This window comes from Aulonocara sp. 'chitande type north' Nkhata Bay, linkage group LG13, assembly GCF_057382095.1.
Source record: "Aulonocara sp. 'chitande type north' Nkhata Bay isolate Kocher_YH1m ecotype deep benthic linkage group LG13, A_spYH_male_GT1.1, whole genome shotgun sequence".
Lineage (NCBI taxonomy): Eukaryota > Metazoa > Chordata > Actinopteri > Cichliformes > Cichlidae > Aulonocara > Aulonocara sp. 'chitande type north' Nkhata Bay.
In genome coordinates this window covers 16,282,264-16,304,442 of record NC_141356.1, presented here as the reverse complement: position 1 = coordinate 16,304,442, position 22,179 = coordinate 16,282,264, and the positions used below count along the sequence as shown (strand labels likewise).

The 22,179-nt window shown below is 40.3% G+C and overlaps 1 protein-coding gene and 1 long non-coding RNA gene across 2 annotated transcripts in view; both read right to left on the bottom strand.

Moving 5' to 3' along the window:
* Positions 1–244: 244 nt before the first annotated feature.
* LOC147315887 (uncharacterized) lies at positions 245–1,536 on the bottom strand. Its single transcript, XR_015124323.1, has 4 exons — positions 1,422–1,536; positions 1,244–1,331; positions 1,081–1,158; positions 245–414 (listed from the first exon to the last, which is right to left on the bottom strand). It is a non-coding gene; the product is annotated as an uncharacterized LOC147315887 (long non-coding RNA).
* Positions 1,537–2,447: 911 nt separating this feature from the next.
* The window catches only part of bean1 (brain expressed, associated with NEDD4, 1), a 60,215-nt gene continuing 40,483 nt past the window's right edge, over positions 2,448–22,179 (bottom strand). The window contains exon 5 of the mRNA XM_086258865.1: positions 2,448–8,330. Coding sequence (XP_086114991.1) covers positions 7,940–8,330 — 391 coding nt within the window. The 3' untranslated portion in view covers positions 2,448–7,939. The remainder of the gene's footprint in view (positions 8,331–22,179) is intronic.

The following is a 22,179-nucleotide window of genomic DNA, read 5'->3' as shown; positions in this document are numbered from 1 at the left end:
TATGCATTTTATATATTATAAAAGGTAGCAATACTGCAGGAAGGTTTGATCAACCTAATTAAGGTTAAAGTTCTTCATTTGTTTTCCATAGCATACATGTGAGTTCTCTGAGGTAAAGATCAAAAACAAAGTAACGTACCTTTTATTTTACTAATTATTTACCATATAAGAAAATGTATTCTTATAATAATCTAAATTAGAGCATTGTAAATTAGGAATTAAAGATATCAGATTATCCTTTTAAATCCAAGTTGAACTTTATTATTTTTCTGTATATAATATAACACAAAATATTTACATTAGCATTATTTGTATGATTGCCATGTTTGTTTATTCAGCATGCCTTGGGTGGGAGCCACATTTATAAGAAGCTTTTGAAAACCTCTCTTTTCTGTCATGGATCATCAGGTTTCCCTGCAATAAAAAAAACAAAAGATCATTAAGTCACAAACACTACTTCCACACCAAGTACAACCAACATATACTCTGAGAAAGGTTTAGTCTGTTATCCTGAACTCTACAACTTTCCGGTTTCATAGTTGTTCGAGGTCTAAGTAAATACATTTCTGGTAAGTTTATGTACAGCACACCTGTCAGTACTTTCAAAATTGTGCTGAGGTGCAACCCTGAGGTACTGCATGTACAGTTTTTTATGGCAACTTCATGGCCATAGTGGTAAAGACTTTAAACACAAACACACTTCTTTTCATATCTTAGTGAGGACATCTACTTGACTTTATGTTTTCCCTAGCCACTTACCATAACCATCACAAGTGAATGGCTAACTCTAACCCTTAGCCTAAACCTAACCATAGCCTAACTGTAACCCTGACACTAAACCACATTTTGAGCCTTAAACATGTCTCCAAACTCGTGGGGCTGGGCATTTTGTCCCCATAAGGGCTGTTGGTCCCCACAAGTATAGTAGCATTCCAATTTTTGGTCCTTACAAAGATATCTAAACATGGTACACACACACACACACACACACACACACACACACACACACAAATGTGAGCAAACACAAAACTATTCTTAGTCAACATACCTCCTGCGCAAGAAAAAAAAAAAAAAACATACCTCCTGCGTTTTCTGGTATAAATGGCTTCAAAGTTCCATCTCTCTCTAGCTCGTGTAGGGCTATGTAATCTGGAATGACTGTAAGATTGAAACCATCATAAACAAACTTAGTGTTTAGTAAGGGCTGTTTGAGTATTCTCTAAGTCATACACACAGGTCTTACCTTTAGAGTCCTCATTGGGATAAGCAGGCATCACTGTAAGTCCGACCACAAGAACAAGGATCAGGAGCACAATATGAGCTTTCATTTTCTACAGGAGAAATGAGGTTTAGTGTAGTCCTTTGGCTTCAATTCCACATTAAGGGGAGAAAAACAGATTTTTAATAATAGCTCATCTTACCTTTTTATTCACGAGCAGTAGCCTCTCAATGGGTCTTTAAAGTTATAACTGCTGTTTACAGTGTCTCAGACTGACTTATAAACCAGTCCAGCAGGACTTAAGCTAGGTGTGCACATGTCAGAAGCATCTTAAAAATCTACCCAGGTCAGTTTTGGGAAATAAAGTGTTCTAAAAATAAATCACATGTTCCCTGTATTCAAAAGCACAGAGCTTGGCGAACTGAACTAAACTGCTCACACTGATATGAGGTATTTGACTGGGTTAGCAATAAAGAGCACTCAAAGCAAACATACTGACGCTAAATAAAAACAATGATTGTGAAATAAAAGACTTGAAACTAAGCTTCAATTTAAATTTGCACGTATAAGCAAGGCAAATAGGAGTTGAAACTATTCATCTACAGTCACTCTGTTTTAATGTTACAAAAAGTCAAACCCTTTTTAAAGTAATCACGAAAACCTGTGTTTTTGTTACAATGAGATCCACCAAAAGGGCTCCGTATAAACGACTCCTTCTGTAATTCCTAGTATTCTATGTTGCAACTTGTAAACAGTAGATGAACAGATACATCATGACTGCATATTTTTCAGCAGTGTAACTATGTAGCTCTAAAAAAAAAAAGAAATAGAAAAAGTGTGCCATTTGCATGTTGTTTTTCATTTCCCCAGATGACTGCAATTTAGAAACAGAGTAACTTCATATTTATCAAAGATTTTGTTTTGTCAAAGAGCTTGTTTTTCTTAGAGTAAAATCAGACTCCCCTCCTCCGCAGTTCTGTAAAAAAGTCAATACAAACTCAGAAAATCTCCCTGTGACTCTTCAGCTAACCTCTCCAAATATCTTATTGTCAATACTATTATTATCACTTTTGTAACTGCTATTGTTTTTGCAGAATAACATACCAGACAAAAACAAAATGTAGAAGAGAATAGTATGAAGTTAGAAGATGTCAAGGTGTGTGGAGTGTAAGGCTGAGGATTCAAATGCAGAACACAAGAGGTCGACTTCAGCAAAAAGTGAGCCTTTAATATGGTTTATAAGAGAAAGTCTAAAATAGCAGAGAAAAGTCCAGAAAGTAAAGAAACAATAATCCAATAACCACAATGAGTGAGGCTAACAGTATGCTGAGCACAGGGAACAAACACGGGAAATGGAGTAGATGCTGTGAAAAAGTATAAAGGCTGATTAGGGAATGTCCAACAGCAGAGTAAGGACTGGCAAGGACAATCAGGCAGATGAGAGCAACACTACACAGGGCATGAGAGAAACAAATCTTCACTGTAAAATAGGAAAAAATACAATGGGTACTAACACTTAACATGTATGAAAGAACATGAAGACTAACACTTAACACAAAAAGATGTGACAGAGAGAGGAGCAGATAGGGAAATGCTCAGGGAACTTAAACATCTACCAAAAACACGGAAAATAATAACACAAAATCCACAGAATCACAACAGCCACACCGAGGAAAATGTCAGGTTAAAATAACCCATAATTAGCCAACTTTTAAAAATCTGTTTAGAAAAAAATGGATAAATCTAATCACAAGTTTGAATTTGCAAATGTCACACTGATGCAATATTTCAACATTGTAGAGCCTCTAATGTGGGCCTTGCTAGTGTTTGCTCAAAAAACAATTTATTTAGATTATGATTGGTTACACATGTAAACCATCAAAATTGTATTTACTTACAGAGAATGCACCTGCAAAGTAATGCAATCCTAGCTGAACAATTAAGTTAAAGACTGAGACACTTTAACTAAGAAAGAATTCACACAGTTCCTATTAACTGCATTAAATCAGACAAATTTAATGATCTTTCCATTTTACCTTTTGTTTAATCTTATAAAGGTGTGACACATTCCTCCTCTGATACAGAACGTTGTGTAGTTCAGTGTTTCCCAACCGTTCCACCTGATTAGTACTCTAAGCAATCGGCATGAGTAACGGGCAGGATAATTACCTTCTCTTCCTGCTCTAATTAAATGGTTTGCCAACTGCCAGTGAAACAAAGACAAAGAAGCAATTGCGTAATAGTCATGCTGTGAGACGCGTAATAGCAATAGATAAAAAATTTTTTTTTTTTTTAAAGTAGTCAATCTGACCTGGGTCCTGGAGAAAATTCTGACCCAGATGAAGGCCCTAGCATGAGTAGCGATCAGAAGAAAGCAAAAAAGGTATACTGGGGACAAACCAAGCCAATTCCGCTATACCTAATGCACGGGAAAAAAATATAATATGCTTTTTGTGACATTTTTGTTTGGTGGTGTGCTGTTTTCTAATGTAAAGTAAGTGCCGTGGCTCCAAAAGGTCGGGAAACACTGCTGTAGTTAGATAAATGTTCTCACCATTCTGTGTAGACTATTTTGTTCTGCAGCGCCCCCTAGTGGATAAATGTAAAACTGGCTTATCATAATGTCTGATTTTTAAATATTCTTCCGAGACCCAGCATATTCATTCATGGTCATTTGTCATTTTGGTCTTTATAACTTTTGACTTATTGGAGCTACCCTACTAAGTCCTGATGTGCCTAATTGTGGAATTTCCTGGTCTTTCTGATGATATCTCATGTGTTTGGGTGGTCTCTTTCAGTTCCGAAGAGACAGGAAATCACAAAAAAGTTCAACAGGAAGATACTTTTTTCCTCGGTTCTCAGGAGAATATGGTCAAAATACATAATTGGTTTAAATGTGCCTGTCTGAATCTTTGCTAGCCTGGGTGATTCTATCACGTTTGTTATGTGGCTTATACATCTTCTCATAAAACCCATCATTTTTATTTCATATTATTTTTACAAATGATTTTACTCTATACTTTTTCTATAGTATATAGAAGTCAGAAAAATGAAAGAGAGGAAAATAAGTAAACATGAATAGTGCAGAAACTTTGAAATGGCAGACAAAAACTTTTATTACAACATATGGTAATCCATCAGAGAAAATTACTCTTGACTGAATGCTTAAAATCTTAAAAGCAGTACTGAGATTCTAACGTAATGAAGTAAATGTTGTGAGTGGCTCGTTTCCAGGTGCTAATTTGAGCCAAAAGACAACCAGTGATTAACTAGAACCCTTAAGAACAGCTTGAAACAGTCAAGAAAATGGTATCCTTTAGTAAAATCTGTCATCACAAGGCATTTAACAGGGATTCAGTTACAATAGCATGCTTTTACCTACATCACAAAATCAGTACATCACCAGAGATTTAGCTCAAAGCAGCAGATTGGTTGCCTTGAGATAATTATGGCTACAATGTTCAAGCTAACAGTCTGGGGGCTAATAGGCACATCTTTAACTAAAACACTATGTCACACGTAAAGATAATTTTAAAAAAATTGTCAATTTCTCAAATTAAACTAACATTGAAAAAAAATGTTATTAAAGCTCAGCCTTTAGTGGCTTCCTGCTTCAATAACTGGTGAATGATGATGTTGTCTACAGGTCTTAGTGTCTCCAGGATAGCCCCAATTTTAACTCTAAACACTTCATTCAAACATTTTGTGTATTTGTGACACATATAGTAAATTATATAACATATGTACACAGACACCTGAGGTGATAGATCAGGTTGCCTGGTGACCATAATGCAGGTATATTCATATTTTGTGCACCAACAGTGGCTGTCTGGGTTTTTGTTCCGTTTTGGTTAAGTTAGAAAAGTTTGTGATTTGTTCTGCTTTTATCCAACCGGGCTGTTCAGAGATAACACCCACATTGTAAAAATCCCCCTCTGAACATGTCTATGTCATGGTAACTGTACCATGTTTGTTGTACTTTAAAGAATTTCCCAACTTATTATGTTTCAAACTCAAACACAAAATAAATAATGAACAATTTAGATTTCTTTGGAAACTAATTGCCCTGATGTTTCCCCACATCTCATTAACAGAATGGAGTGTGTAATGATTGCATGGTCCATTTGAAAGAATGGCTGCAGATATATATTAAAATAACAACATTATCTCTCCGTTATTAACTTATTTACCGTTTTAATGCTGACTAATTATTAATTGGCAAAATTGTTCACTACAGATGCTTCCGACTGGCTTTACTTCCCCTTTGCTCAACTCAATTTATGTACAGCTGATGCATTTTAGCTCATATCTATTGCTTTGTTTCTGATTAGGAAATGATGCATAAATGGTGAAACATCGAAAACATTTGTATCTGGATTTACTTTGTTTACACTTTAAGCAGTTTGCTCAGCAACAGTCAGCTCTGATGCATATTAGTGTAAATGACCACCAATACACAGCATTACCAGATCACCCAAACCACCTGCTAATGGGATGCATTTGACCACATATCTGCTGTTGTATAAACTAATTTCCCCTGATGCATCTACAGCAAAATAACAAGGAAATACTGTATCAAGGACACAATGATAATTTTCTTTTGTCTTGTCTTGAACCATTTTGCAATTCTAACACTTGGAACAGTCCATACATGTTTATCACCTTAAACATTTTTAAATAATGCCTGTAAAAGAAGTCTGGTGCCTGTCAGGCAGAATGATGTAATAACCTTTCAAGGGGACCCTTTGATTTACAAGTACCAGCAGAAACTTTGCAGCTGACAGTTACATGTTTAAATGTTGAGATACTGTAGCGGAAACATTTTTTTAGAATCAAATGCGAAAGGCTTTGCATATTACAAAAAATCTTACTGGGACACTCTGTCTCAAATCATCGTTGTCCTTCAGCTCAGCCATCTTTGACTTTCCTAAAAATATTCATGGTTTGCATATATGCCATGATTGCTATGACATTTTGCTTTCATGCTATGACATTTTGCCCCCAAAACCATCTCACGTTGTCAAAGACCACTATTGACAAAGTAATTTAAATGTTCAAAATTTAATGTAAAATGAAACACACAGAATGCTTTTTGACCTAAAAATGCTATTTTCACTAAACTTCCATGCTGTTTTAAATTTTTCATTGTGTTTAGGATACGTGCCTGAATATTACACTAATGTGTAAATTAATGTTGTTGTTTTTAAAATCTAGAAAGGTATTTAATATCTTAAGGTAAAATTTCACAACAATTATCATACAGAATATATCCAAACTTTGAACATTTCGTCGAAAACAAAGGTGGCTGAAAAGAGAAGTTACTAGAAATTTAATGAGTTAAGATGGAATGACCCAAAAAGTTTCCACATCAGTTTATTTTGTTCATTAGTAATTAGTTTAGTGGCTATCGCAAGCCATGTGTTGCTCACCTGTGTGCAATACAGAGAACATTTGTAACGGTTTAAGCCAAGTGAATTATTTTATGTGAGCAGAACAAGAACAACAACGCAGAAGCATCCCTTATGAGTGAATAATGTAATAAAGTCTACAGTTTACTGTGTTTCTTCTCCGTTGCATCAACCCAACCTCGACAAGAGGAGAGCTCCAAGCTACATTTTGCTGCTGGGATCCAGTTACAGCATTGACATTAAAACCAGAGCCCTTGATTGGAAGAATTATGACAACTTATACAGCTGGACAAGTTGAACTCCTCTCTGGTGATGACAGATTCAAATGACATGCTAGCAATGTTTTCTATAGCATCATCATGGTGCTAAAAGGTAATACAAATATACCTGGAAAAATGGCATGTTGATAATTCCTTTTCCAGGTAGTTCCCCTGTTATACACAGCCATTTCATCACAAACTCCTTCTAATCAAACTACCACAACCAACAAACTAACACTGGAGGTTGCCATAAACCACGCTACTGTCTGCACACACTATAGAGATTGTAAATCAGCAGTGGTGTGCTGGTAGTTGACATGTTCTATATAACATCAGAGCTAAGTACAGTTTTTTCCCAAAACATTTCTAAATACGAAGATATGTGACATCACAGCAAAATAAACTCAGGGATGGTACTGAGTGTGCTTGTGTATGCTTGTGGGGCTTGCACACAAGAATTTCACTCGCATGTGCTGTGCCAGTGTGCCTGCACATGTGATGTGACAATAAAAAGTGATTTGATTTGATTTGATTTGTATACCTTAAACTAGACTACTAAAACCCACATCTATACTGTTCATACTCTTTCTTGTAAAGACAAACTCAATTTCCTGTTGTCTATGACATGATGGATAAATGTAAATGCATTTGTTTGGAAGCGATTCAGACTAAACTCCACACAAGACACACAACTCTTGTATCAGTCCTACTTCAAGGAGACGATAACAGTCAACACATGGCAAAACTAAACTAAACAACATAGAGGAGAGCCATTGAGAGAAGTTGCCATTCCAGGAACTTTGCAGTATAATGCAGTTCTTGAGTTTTATTTTGTCCATAGTCAAACAACAGTAAAATGGTTGAAAGCTGGAGTTTTGACTGCACTGCAGTCAAGCTTCAGCCTCTTCAGGTCTTTGCAACCGTGTGGAAGAAATGCACATCTTTTGGACCATCGTTTGGTGTCACAGCTGCTAATGAAAGCTATTTTCCACACATCCCAAGTGTTTGTTTAATTCACCAAGCCCACAGGTGAGAGAAACAAATTAACTGTCCTATGAGATCTGGTTCGCAGGGAGTTGCTGGGAGTTGCCATCATCCCCCCTCTCTGATTGGTGTTTATAAAGGTCACATGGCATGAGAGGGAGGGGCTGTCCCTGCTCTGGCAGCATTGACTCATAAGGTGGTGCTGCCTCCAGTGGGAAGGAGATGGATGCAAGATGTTGATGCTCCTGCTCTTGCAGTCCCAGTGGGTAGTGGGAGGGAGAAAACCAGGCAGCACTGGCTGAGGTCTCTCCGCAGTGTGGGGAAGGATCTGTAAGGGAGTAGCAAGGCCGTTCATCCTGCTCTGCTCCCCCCTGACAGGGGTCCACCAATGAGTAAGGAGGTGGGTCATCTGTAGGGATGTAGATCTGAGTCGAACCTGGACCGACACACTCATCATAGCTACAGGCAAAAGGACAAAAATGAAAAAGTTAGATAAATTACAGAACATTGATTTTATATCATAACATCAGTTACTAAGTTATGTTCTTCTTTGCCATTTGTGCATGTGGGTGTCTGGAGGTGGTTTTCTTTTCTCTTTATTATTTTTTTAGCTTACTCCAAGTGCAGGCACATAAAATGTATCCTTCCCAACACAGGAAAAATGATAGCAACTGCAAAATAACTCATACTTAAAGGGAGTAATCTGCTCAAACTCTTAATGGGCATTTTGTAAAGAAACATGTCTTTAGCAAATTTACAGTTGTGCTGACAAATGGTTCATGTCAGGTAGTGCGCTTGCTGAACTCTCCCAATGCTTATCTTTTTAATAAGCCGGCTTTTAATCTGCTATTTCATGATAGCTTGATGCCATTGCCTTATTTTCTATGTTCAAATACATCCATCCATAATAGAAATTCACAGGAGAATACCATAGGAGACAAGATGGACCCCTCCCACCATCAGACATGAGCTGTTGCACTGAGACATTCAGTTTCAAATATAAAGACAGTTTTAACTATGCACAATCAAGCAATATCTACAATGTGCTCTATATAAAACCATCTAAAACATACATTTGGAAGATAAATAGGCAAGACACAAAAAAATATAAACCTGCAGAATTCAGCTGTAGTCTAGAAAAGGTTTATGTATCTTTAATGCAAATTTTAAATACAGTTGTTCAGTGTTCTGGTAGGGAAAACCAAAGATGCACACTGTTGGCACTCAGGACTGAGCTGTTAATGAAGCCATAATATTGTTTTGCTTGACTAGTGACTCTATACATGCATAGCTGCAGTTATTAAGTCTTAATGAAAAGTGAGATTAAAGTTCCATGGCTTTTGTCAAAATATTCACTTAAGGTTTATAAGTGGGCTTAATCCATGTAAAGAAAACTGGAAATTCAACCTTAAAATTATGAAAGATTTCTGCAGGTTAGATGGATTATAACTGAATAAAAGACAAACAAAATACAAGCCAGTGTAAAACGTTTCTTGTTTGACAGCAACTGCGTCATGTTGATGCTGGAAAGATGCAAAGCATGGGCACAATGACGTGACTGGTTCAGCTGCTGTTGTTCTGATCATTGCTCTGCCACTGCAAACCATGAGGAGCCCTAGAATTTTTATTTTATAAAATAGCCCTGTGGAAGTAATGGTAGATGAGAATGGGCCGTAGGAAGAGGTAAATCAGCGTAACTTAATCAGCACAGTGGTTAACAACATCAATACACAGCAGTGCCACACATGTGTGTATGAGTTTCTTTCTTTCTTTTTCAATTTCATTTTAGTTCAATTCAATTTTATTTATACAATACCAAATCACAACAGCAGTTGCCTCAAGGCGCTTCATATTCTACAATAATAGAAAGAAAACGGAGAAAACCCCAACAATCACATGACCTCCTATAAGTAAGCGCTTAAGCGATAGTTTCTTTCACGTTAAATTTGTGTCTTTCTGTGTATAGAAAAAGTGAGTGAGAGCTACTTCCGCCATGATGTGAAGATAACAGCTAATGTTCACTCCAGTTGAACATTAGCTGACGTCATTAGCTGTTTCCGGGTCAAAACTCTTCAGGTCTCAAAGTCAAACAAACACTGCGGCATCACTAAGAGTTAGAAAACTTTTCAAATAATGTAAATATGTAAGAAAATTGTGTATGTTTCTGTTCCGTGTCCTGTGTACTGTTTGTTTGTATATTTGTCTTTTTGGCTGCTGTTACAACCAAATTTCCCCTTGTGGGACAATTAAAGGATTATTCTATTCTATTCTATTCTATTCTAAATTCTTTCATCTTTAATGACATGATCAGTGTTGCTGCTTTACCAGGTGTAACAATTAAGTTTGACATCCAGGCATCCATAAAAACAGGATTTATTAAGTTTAACAGAATTTGAAGTTAGCAGGGAGTTAGCTTGCTAGTTTCCATCTAAGGTCTATATACCATGCTCTGACTGAGAGATTTCTGAAAAATTAAAACGTACAGCTCTGCTATCTCTTCCGACATAAATGAAGATAGAAAACTAAACAGTGATGTTTGTAGGGTTACTGAAGTTGGGCTTGCTGGTATATAATGATGTGCTACATGGTGGCTAGCTACATGGCTATGGTTAGCATAATATAAACACATGAAGCTGGAAGATGAACACAATCACTTTTTTCCACTTGATAAAAGTTAACATGAGGAGAAATATAATACAAAAAACATAATATAGAAAAATAAAGTTTTCTGCGATGGCTTTAGTTATAATTATTTATTATTAAATATTGTTTATCATTTATCATTTATCGTCTTTCTCTTCTCTTTCTCACACCCCCATATAACTCAGGGTTTCAATAAATATATTCATGTGGATTATTTTCACTTGCCTCATGCTAAGAAATCTGACTGTAAACATCAGTGGCATGACAGCACGTTGAGGTGAAAATTGAAGACAGAGGGAAAGTGAGCGCTAGGCACGATGAGGTGTTGTAACACACTCTAAATCCCTGTGTCTCTTGTCTCTGAGGAGCTATATGCTGCTCTGTTCCCACTGTGTCTGTTTCTGCAAACACCTCACACTAGATAATGAATGAGGTGTTTTACACCTTTGTGTGTTCACTAGCATGTGTGTTAGCAGGGTGTGGCAGAATAAATAATAATTCGCCCCCTCTGGGAGACTTGCTGGGAGCTGCACAACTGCTTTTCTGTTTGTTGTTTTGTTTGTTTTTATCTGCTGCTTGTTTCTATTTAAAGTCCAGACATATCATGTAAATGAAATTCAATATCAAGGTATTAATTTATTAATAACTTAAGGATGCTGTTGCTTGGTGGCAAACAAACACATTGACACAATCCTCATGCTACAGTTTGGGAAATCCATGTTTCAACGTTTTTCCTGCATAGGCTGGCTGCTTCTGTCAATTAAGGCTAGGTTTATCTACTAGTTATTTTGCTATTTTATGCAGCTGTATGGAGGTTTGCTTTACAACAAAGCAACCCCCCCAAACTTTCACATGCAACCAATAAGTGAAGCCTGTCAAAAGCAATGGATGAAGTAGTTTGCCACTGATACAAGTGTGAAGAATGTTGCTTTTTCATTTTTCCTATTAACAGTCATGGTTTATTTAAACCCAGATATTTCCCAGACTTCTAACCTTGACCTAAAAGATTTTGTCTTAACATTTGTCACAGTAGAAAAAGAAGTCAAATGCACACGCATGTCAGCAGAAAGGGAGGACCTCTGGCATGTATTCATGCAATGATTATGACGCTCTACAGAGCTGAACACCACACAGCTCTTGCTTACAGCATATGGTCTCTGTGTGTCAGTGCAAGTGTGTGTATTTGTGTGTGTAAAGCCAGCATGTTTCTGCTCTTTACCACTGTGAGAGGTTCTTGCCTGTGGAGTTAAACTGTAGATGGTGCTGCTACTGTGTGTGAATCATACCCAAAACTGATTTGATTTTTACAGCATAAAGCAGAAACAATATGAAACCTCTATATGACATTCAACAAATCAGTTTTCATCATATCAAATTACTCTTAGTGCCAGAAAACAATAATCAGGTGTCTACTTTCATTTTCCTGCTTTTCATCTCTTTACATTACCAGTTTGTGCACAGTGGGAAGATTAGTTTCCTCCTATGAGATGACAAGTGACACTGTGCAGAAATTGCTTTACAGCTTAATAACATGAAAAAACGCTTCCTGTATTTGTCAAACACTTGCAGTTAGTGTCACGCAGCCTGACACAGCAACGGGCAAATTATTGCAAATGCCTCAGCTGCTCCTAAACATGTCATTATTGAATGTTACGTGAAAAGTCACAGATGCAGGCTACTGTTGCTCCATCGTGGTTTACTGCTGTACAACTGGTAAAACACAGGTAACATCTCTGACTGCCTGCCTTTGCAACATGTAATTTACAGTTAATTACATATTATATATCAACAAAGAAGCAAATGTGATTCTAAATTCTCTATAATTCCAAGCTTAAAATACAAATGGATAAACTGTAGTTTTCCATCCATAGGTCATAGTATCCATAAACTGCTGACCAGAAACTAAGATGTTTCCACTGTTGTAGGCAGAACTCTGGATCAGAATCGGCAATCAGACCAGCAGCATATGCTGTGACACTCGAGACCAGACATAATAATGGGCAAACCTCAGCCTAAATTTGAGCAACATGACATAAATATTCCTTTTCACATGCTCACCATAACAGAATTGAAAAAATTATATTAATAGATCAGTGTCTGGACACATGTAAGTGGCAAACACAAAACAAATCAAAAGGAAACAAAGCTGTGACGTTAATGCTTATTTAAATCTTCTCAATACACGATGAGAATGTCACACGTGCCTTCCTACACTATGTGCTCACCAATGCTATTATGCAAATCAAATCAGAAAGAAAGGAATCTGTGTCCATGCGTGTGTGTGTGTGCTTGCTGAGCTTCTCCCTGAGAGGAAGCAGAAGCTTTCAGTCTCCACAGGTGAGGCGCTGATCCGCAAGCGTGACTTTTTTTCTCTACCAGACTTTGTGTGTGTACGTGTGTGTCGGAAGTGTAGCGTTCACAGTCGCAGCAGGTGAGCTGTTGATCTGAGTTCTCTGAGTTTTCCTCAACCATCTGTGGCCTACACACGCAAAAATATGCACGCCCACACACGCTCTGATCATATGACTGCAACTACCTGCTTCTTCACAGGGTACCAAACAATAATTTGCCAGCACTATGGTTACAAAAAAAAGTGTGATTCGAATGTATGGATGTGAGTGTATGTGAGTTTATGCATATGCGTTGGTTGGCTGCTGTCCTGTAGTCCAAGCCAAAAAGTACGTCTCACACGCAGGCGGTCCAGAACATTCTGGTTTCCTGCCAGAGTACTGACGTAGCGCTCTAGCTCCCCTTCCTTTTCCCTGCTCTCCTCTTTGCTTTCTTTCCTTATTCTTGATAGAAAGCTGAGGAGTTCTTCACAGTTATTCTCACATTTCCGCTGTTCAAACTGAAATTCTCTAACTGCGTATGGGCACAATTTGTCGCCCACATTAGGCTCAAGCATCATTTAACACCACCAAACCCTGCTGCTACCAGGTGCATCCCTTCACATATGAGGTTTGACCAAAAACAATAGCAAACTTTACAATTGAAGTCCATATGGGGCATTTTAAACACTGCACAGAGAATAAACTAAAAGGAAAAAAAAAAAAAAAACCAATAACTTAAAAATAACAAGGTCATGTCTTAATTTCTTTTTTATTTCTATTGTCATATGTAACAAAAAAAATGCATTTTTGCAAACAGTGTTTGTCAGGGAGACAAAAGGTTAACTCACTTAAAACAATGTGGTTTGTAGTTGTAATACTCTGATAAATATCAGTGGTATTTATTTTGTTTTCATGAGAATAAGTTAAAGAGAAAATAATTGTTCATGGTGAGGTTAAGAGTGGTATAGATATGTGATATAAATGTTTGTATTAAAATGCATAAATAGTGTGTGAAAAAATCAGTTACGTTAAAAAACCATAATTTCATGGAATGTGAATGTCTGTTAAAAGAGAAGAAGTGTAACTTGTTTTGTATGCTACGTCACGAGAGGTCATGACTTGCAGATGACTTCCGGGGGAAAGAGACTCGGGAGGAAGAGAGGAGAAAAAGAAGGATTACTAAAATGGCATAGACGAAGCATGGACTTCGGGACTGCTTATGTCACCAAAGTTGTTCGGCAACAACATATCACCCGTCTGCGGACTTCCCGGTAATCATTCGGAGCGTTTGAGCCGGGCTTCCCGTATCTTTTGGTGCTTGGCTAAGCACGAGGCACGTTTGGCTACGTTGGCTAGCTGGAGCTAGGCTAACGCCACGGTCCTGGCTAACGGAGATTCCGCCGGAGCGGAGAGACGGAGTTGGAGAGTTGTCTCGGGAGAGAGTCGCTAACCGTGGATGATTCGCTGCTATCTAAGGAACCGGAGATTCGTTGCTCGCTGCCGCGAGTGGAGACGGTTGCTACCACAACGAGCGAGTTATTCATCGGAGGAGGTGGCGACATCACGGATACTCGGAGGTATTGTTGTTATTATTAAGAGCTCCAACTAAAGCGCGCCAACAACAAAAATAAACTAAGAGTGCACTCTGGGAAAAGAATAACATTGGACAGGTTAAGGGAAAAAAATACTGAAATCTATCCCCCGGGGGTTTATTGTATGTTTTGTATATGTGTTTTTTTTCATGAAGAAAAAAGGGTTGGATGTGAATTTCCTGCAATTGTTTAATACATTTTCTAACCCTGAGATCCTGTGTTGGGTTTATTGCATGGTGTCTTATCATTTGAGTATTCACATGTATTAGCCTTAATCGGTTAAGTGTATTTCCTTAGCCTCCGCTTGTCTGTGTAGACACGAGAATCATATGAACCCTAGACTGGTATTTATTTTTCGAGATGTATCTTTTATCACAGAATGTTTAAGTAGAGTCAAGACTGCACCCGAGGGCATAAGGGGGGAGTCTTGTCACACGAGCCGGTGGTAAAAGTGTTACATTTTTGGGGGCTCGTCCGGGATTGTATGTAATTTGTGTTATGACTGACCTGGTTTTCCGTTATTCACCAAAGAGAGGGAACTAATTTTTTTTTTGAGATTGCTAAGGAAATTATTTTCATTGTCAAGTGTGGTTACATTTATTGTGAGATCTCTTACTGTTTGAGCTAAAAAAGAAAAAAAAGAAAAATGGAAGCAGTTGAAATTGAAGCTTGGTGCAAAAGGAAGCAGTTAGCTTATGGACATGCAGTTGTTTTGAGTGATGTGGACCCCGATGTCACAGATGCAGTTCTGCTATCGGCCTTGAGCCAGGTCAAAGTATTTGGAAAATCCGAGATAGTTGACCGTTGTCTTGATGTAGCTTCTAAGACACAGTTGGTACTGATCAAGACTTCAACTGACTTAAAAAATCAAACCGTACCGGATGTTGTTGGACTTCCTGGGGAGGCGGGTCCATGGCCAGCTCATGTGCTCACTGCTCCTGCAGAAAATGATGAGTTTCAATCTAAGCTAATGTCATTCCTGAATGCGGAAGGTAAAACTCTTACTGACGTTGGTGGCTTACTTCAGCCTTCACCCCTTGATGTGAACACGGCTTTGATACATGCTATCAGTTCCTTAGTGGATAAATGTAACGCCACATCTGTTGATTCTCAGAGCTATCGTAAGCTGCGCATGTTCTCTGGTGTGAAACCTACGCCCAATGGGGAGGAAGAGTATGATGCCTGGGCAGAACAGACAACACATCTGCTAGATGAGTGGCAGTGCAGTGACAACATAAAGAAACAGCGAATAGTGGAAAGTCTGAAAGGTCCAGCTGCAGACATTGTAAGGTTCTTGAGAGTGCAGCAGCCCACTGCAACTTCATATGACTACATGCAGGTTTTGGAGACGGCTTTTGGAACAACTGAGAGTGCGTCCGATCTTCTGGTGAAGTTCAGACATACCTACCAAAATGTGGGCGAAAAGTTGTCTACTTACTTGTTGAGGTTGGATAAACTGCTGCACTGTATTTTCAGAAAAGGAGGCGTGGCACTGTCTGACATGAATCGATTACGGATGGAGCAGGTTGTGAGGGGAGCACTGCAACAAGACATGATTGCACTCCGTCTTCGTATGACTCACAAGCTGCGAGAACCCCCTTCTTTCAGTGAGTTGCTAAAAGAAGTAAGGGAGGAAGAGGACATGCTCCAAAGCAGAAATGATAGCAAGAACCCAGTAATGTCACAGTCTGTAACTCCTGTTTCTAAGTCGGCACCTGAACAAGAAGTTGATCCTGAAGTGGCAAAGCTGAAAAAAGAGATAAGTGTCATGAAAGCTGAGATGCTTAGTCTTAAAGCTGCTACGGTTGCATCACATCCAGACACCCAGATTTCACAACCAGAAGTCCCTGCCAAGCCACCTTATAAAAGAAATGCTACCCCACAAAGGTCTGGCTATCAAGAGGATAAACCTGGAATATTTTGCTACAGATGTGGGGAGGATGGACATTTTAAGAGAGAATGTGAAGGTGAAGAAAACCTACTCAAAGTCAACAAGCGCCTCATTAAACTGACAAAGAAATCGGGAAACTACCGCGGGGTCCAGTAGAGGAACGGCCTGGCATCCCGGTGGTTGTAACACGTTCCACCAAGTGCAGCACCTTAGAGGGAAAAGTGAAAGACACTGTACCTGCAGGCTTAGTGGGCCCTAGCTCTGTAGTGTCGGTACAGATTGAAGGCATCTACTCTAAAGCCATACTCGATTCTGGTTCTCAAGTAACCCTGCTGTACAGATCCTTCTACGACAGATATTTGACACACCTGCCATTGACGTCTATCGACACGTTGGCGATATGGGGTCTCAGTTCCGCCGAGTACCCTTATGATGGCTATTTGTCACTTAGGCTGGAGTTTTTGGAAGCAGATGAGTGAGACCATTGATGCACTTGTGTTGGTATGTCCCGACCCAGTTGTGAGAGGTGAAGTTTCCCTGCTTGTTGGCACTAACACACCCACTGTGAGTTGATTGCTTAGCCACTGCAGGGAAAAGGGAGGAGAAAACTTTGTGAGATCCATGCACATTCACCCAGTCTTCAGAAAAGTTTTCAGTGAGATCTCAGTGTTACCACCTGATGCTGACAGTAACCAGAGGGGAACGGTGTGGTTCACCCAAGCCAAACCTGTCACCATACGGCCTGGGGGAGTCGCCCAAGTGGCTGGGGCACCAAAGTTTCATGGAGTGCTGAGCACTCAGACAATCCTTGTAGACTCACCTGATGACCCTGAGAATGAGTCACGGTTTCCCGATGGACTTCTGGTGAGACCAGAGTTGCAGACCTCCACTGGTGTGACGGCCAAAAGAATTACTGTTCTGGTTAGAAACGTGTCAGCACGGGAAATTACCTTGACCAGAGGGACACCAATAGCTCATCTGTTTCCAGTCGACGTCGTGTCATCTCTACCTGGGAGGGAAGAGTCTGAAGTCGAGTTCCCTGGGAAGCTGAGCCCCTCTTCTTTCAACTTTGGAGACTCACCAGTTCCTAAGGAGTGGAAGGAAAGGTTGGTGACAGAAATGATGGAGCGGAGTGAAGTTTTCTCTCTGCATGAGTTTGATGTCGGATGCAGTAAGAGCACCCAGCACACTATCAAAACCACAGAGGACAAACCATTTCGGGAGAGGTCTCGTCGGTTGCCGCCTGCTGACGTGGAGGCACTGAGACAGCATCTAGCGCAGCTAAAAACTGCTGGTGTTATTACAGAGTCACGCAGTCCTTATGCCTCACCCATTGTGGTCGTGAGAAAGAAGAATGGGAAAATAAGGATGTGTGTGGATTTTCGGACTCTAAACCGCCGCACCACTCCCGACCAATACACGGTGCCAAGAATTGAAGATGCTTTGGCATGTCTCAGTGGAAGCAAGTGGTTCAGTGTGCTTGACCTTCGGAGTGGATACTATCAAGTGCCCATGGCAGACTCCGACAAGGAAAAGACAGCTTTCATTTGCCCGGCTGGATTCTTCCAATTTGAAAGAATGCCACAGGGAGTGACAGGGGCTCCCGCTACATTTCAGCGGGTAATGGAACAAACTGTTGGAGACATGAACTTGCTTGAGGTGTTGGTCTATCTCGACGATCTCATTGTGTTTGGAGCCACGCTTGAGGAGCATGAGATCCGGTTGCTGAAGGTGCTTGACCGTCTAAAGGACGAAGGACTGAAGCTGTCACTGGATAAATGTCAGTTTTGTCAGCCATCGGTGACTTACGTTGGGCACATATCTCATATCTCAAGACGGGGTGTCTACTGATCCAAAGAAGACTGAAGCTGTAACCGCATGGCCAAGACCCAACACTGTGACTGCGTTACGGTCGTTTCTTGGATTCTGTGGGTACTACCGGCGTTTCGTGAAAGATTACTCCAAGGTAGCTCACCCATTGAACCAACTGTTGTCTGGTTACCCTTCAACTGCAAAGAAGAAAGTAAAGGAGAGACAGGATGGTCCGTACCTTAACCCCGCAGAGCCCTTTGGTGGTCGATGGAGCGGAGAATATGAGGCAGCCTTCGAGGAGCTGAAGCGACGACTTATTCAAGCTCCTGTGTTGGCCTTTGCCGATCCTCAGCTACCTTATGTGCTGCATGTAGACGCTAGCCGGGAGGGGCTAGGAGGAGTGCTGTACCAGGATCAAGGCGAAGGATTGAGACCTGTGGCTTTCGTCAGTCGGAGTTTGACTCCTTCAGAAAAGAATTACCCAGCCCATAAATTGGAATTTTTGGCGCTGAAGTGGGCGGTAGTGGACAGACTGCATGACTATCTGTACGGGACCAAGTTCGAGGTGAGGACAGACAACAACCCTCTGACATATGTGCTAACGTCTGCCAAGCTAGACGCGATGGGTCACCGTTGGCTTGCTGCCCTGTCTACATATGACTTTAGTCTCAAGTACAGAGCAGGAGTCCAAAACATTGACGCTGACGCTCTCTCTCGCCGGCCACAATCGGGGTCGATATCCAAATCCGAGTGGGACGACGTTCCTGCAGCAGGAGTGAGAGCCTTGTGTCAAATGTCTGGGGTGATGAAACATAAAAACCCACGATCCAGAAGAGCCATTGACTCTTTTGGCACTTCTCCACAAGCTATCCCACAAGCTTATTGCAATCTGGCTTCTTTGAGTGTTAAGAATATGCCCTTTGTGAGTCTTGCTGAGTTGTCGACCGCTCAACGGGAAGACCCCGGCATAGGACAAGTGTGGACAGCTCTGAGTAATGGGAATAGTAACCAAGTTGACAAGACCAAGCAACCAACTTGCTCTTTGCTGTTGAGAGAGTGGGACAGGTTAAAGATGCAGAAAGGAGTGATGTATCGCATTGTAACTCCTCCAGGGAAATCCCGCTGTTCTCAGTTGGTACTACCAGAAAAGTATAGAGTCCCTGTACTGAAATCACTGCACGATGACTCAGGTCATTTGGGCCTCGACAAGACATACGGTTTGGTAAGAAACCGGTTCTACTGGCCTCGGATGAAGTCAGAGATTGAAGAGTATTGCAAGTCTTGTGAGAGGTGTATAAAAAGAAAGACTCTACCCAAGAGAGCTGCACCTTTGTCGCATTTGCAAAGTGAGGGACCGTTCGACCTCGTTTGTATGGACTTTTTGTCCATAGAGCCTGATTCGAGCAGCACAGAAAATGTTCTGGTCATTACCGATCACTACACTCGTTATGCTCAAGCTTTTCCAACAAGAGACCAGAGAGCCTCTACGGTTGCAAAGGTGTTGCTGGAGAAGTATTTCGTTCATTACGGACTGCCACGGAGGATGCACAGTGATCAGGGCAGAGATTTTGAAAGTCGCCTTGTCCATGAAGTGTTGAGTTCACTTGGAGTTGAAAAATTAAGAACGACGCCCTATCATCCTCAAGGAGACCCTCAACCCGAGAGGTTTAATAGGACGTTGTTGGACATGTTGGGGACCCTGGAACCGAACAGAAAGAAAAAATGGAGTCAGCACGTCGTTCATTTGGTTCATGCTTATAATTGCACTCCAAATGAAGCTACAGGTTTCTCTCCTTATTTCCTTATGTTTGGGCGTGAAGCTAGGTTACCTGTGGATTTGTGTTTCGAGACTTCTAGTGATGGCACACCACAGAAAACTTACCTCAAGTACGTTTCTGACCTGAGGAAGGAGTTAAAGGCTGCCTATGAACTAGCAGAGTCCGTCGCTGCCAAACAGAATGAGAACAATAAGCAGCGGTATGATAAAAGAATTAGGTTCGCACAGCTGCTACCGGGAGACAGAGTCTTGCTACGAAACCTCGGGTTGCAAGGGAAACATAAACTGGCCGACCGCTGGGCGTCAAAACCATATGTTGTGGAAAGTAAGATGCCGAACCTACCTGTGTTCCGGTTGAAACCCGAAGATGGTGATGGACCAATCAAGATCCTCCATCGGAATCACTTGTTGCCTCTTGGGGAGAGGATATGTCTAGACTCTGCATCCCATACGGATCTCACCCCTACAAGGAGAGTTTTGCAACGGAGGAAACAGAAAGAATGCACAGACAAGCCTGGAAAGGAAAAGACACTATCGCAGAGAACGGCAGATAAAGACTCTGAAAGGGAAGGAGTCACACCCTGGAGCTAGGCTAACGCCACGGTCCTGGCTAACGGAGATTCCGCCGGAGCGGAGAGACGGAGTTGGAGAGTTGTCTCGGGAGAGAGTCGCTAACCGTGGATGATTCGCTGCTATCTAAGGAACCGGAGATTCGTTGCTCGCTGCCGCGAGTGGAGACGGTTGCTACCACAACGAGCAAGTTATTCATCGGAGGAGGTGGAGACATCACGGATACTCGGAGGTATTGTTGTTATTATTAAGAGCTCCAACTAAAGCGCGCCAACAACAAAAATAAACTAAGAGTGCACTCTGGGAAAAGAATAACATTGGACAGGTTAAGGGAAAAAAATACTGAAATCTATCCCCCGGGGGTTTATTGTATGTTTTGTATATGTGTTTTTTTTTCATGAAGAAAAAAGGGTTGGATGTGAATTTCCTGCAATTGTTTAATACATTTTCTAACCCTGAGATCCTGTGTTGGGTTTATTGCATGGTGTCTTATCATTTGAGTATTCACATGTATTAGCCTTAATCGGTTAAGTGTATTTCCTTAGCCTCCGCTTGTCTGTGTAGACACGAGAATCATATGAACCCTAGACTGATATTTATTTTTCGAGATGTATCTTTTATCACAGAATGTTTAAGTAGAGTCAAGACTGCACCCGAGGGCATAAGGGGGGAGTCTTGTCACACGAGCCGGTGGTAAAAGTGTTACATAGTGTTTTGATTTTTAAGTTCATATATGTAGATCAGTTCCAAAGAGCCCAAAAACAATCATAATCCAGGAAGCACTACATTTCTTATTTACCTTCTATGTGAACTGAGGAGATGAAGATGGGAATCCTTGATTATGTCACATGCAGCAGTTCTGTGATGCTCAATACATTGCACATGACAATTACTTTGTAACTACATAAGAAAAGAGCAAAAAGCTGGATTTCTTTCCGCAATGTGGTGCCACTGTGTCTAATTATTACTATTATTATTAAATTTCAGTGAGTCATTTCAGTAAATTATCTCTCTGATATCCTCGTTATCCCTGTTGTCTGACAATAATTGTGGAAGTGATAAGATGTAATGTCATCTCAATCACGTACTACAGATGGATGATACTCCCCGGATAATCATGAAATAGAGTGTACACTTGGTGCCAGCAGAAAGGGAGAACTGTAAGCAATATCCTCTGATAAACCATAAAATAAAATGATATGTTCAGTCGTATGACAATTATTCCCTCTGAGTTATAGACTACAGATCATCCACCCTTGAACAGAGTAAAATGTTTGAACGGTTCTAAAGAACTGTGATGAGAATGAAGCACACACATATGCACTGCAGGGGAGGGATTTATGTGAATTATTAAAGTTGCCAATTAGACCAGCTGACATTTAGATCAAAAACACCATGACACCAGCTTTTAGCAAGTCCATTCTCTCTCTCTCTCTCTCTCTCTCTCTCTCTCTCTCTCTCTCTCTCTCTCTCTCTCTCTCTCTCCCTCTTTCTCACACACATGCACATATTCACAGCCAACCTTGCAATGGGCACCAAAGTTAGCACTGCTCTCTAATAAATGAATTACCACAGAAAAAGGTCAAACCAAGTGGCCAAAGAACAGTGCATGATAGTGTATGAATGGTCACTTATATTTCATACTTGACATTTCACATATATGTCAAAGGAAAGGCTCTTCTTTCTTATTTTG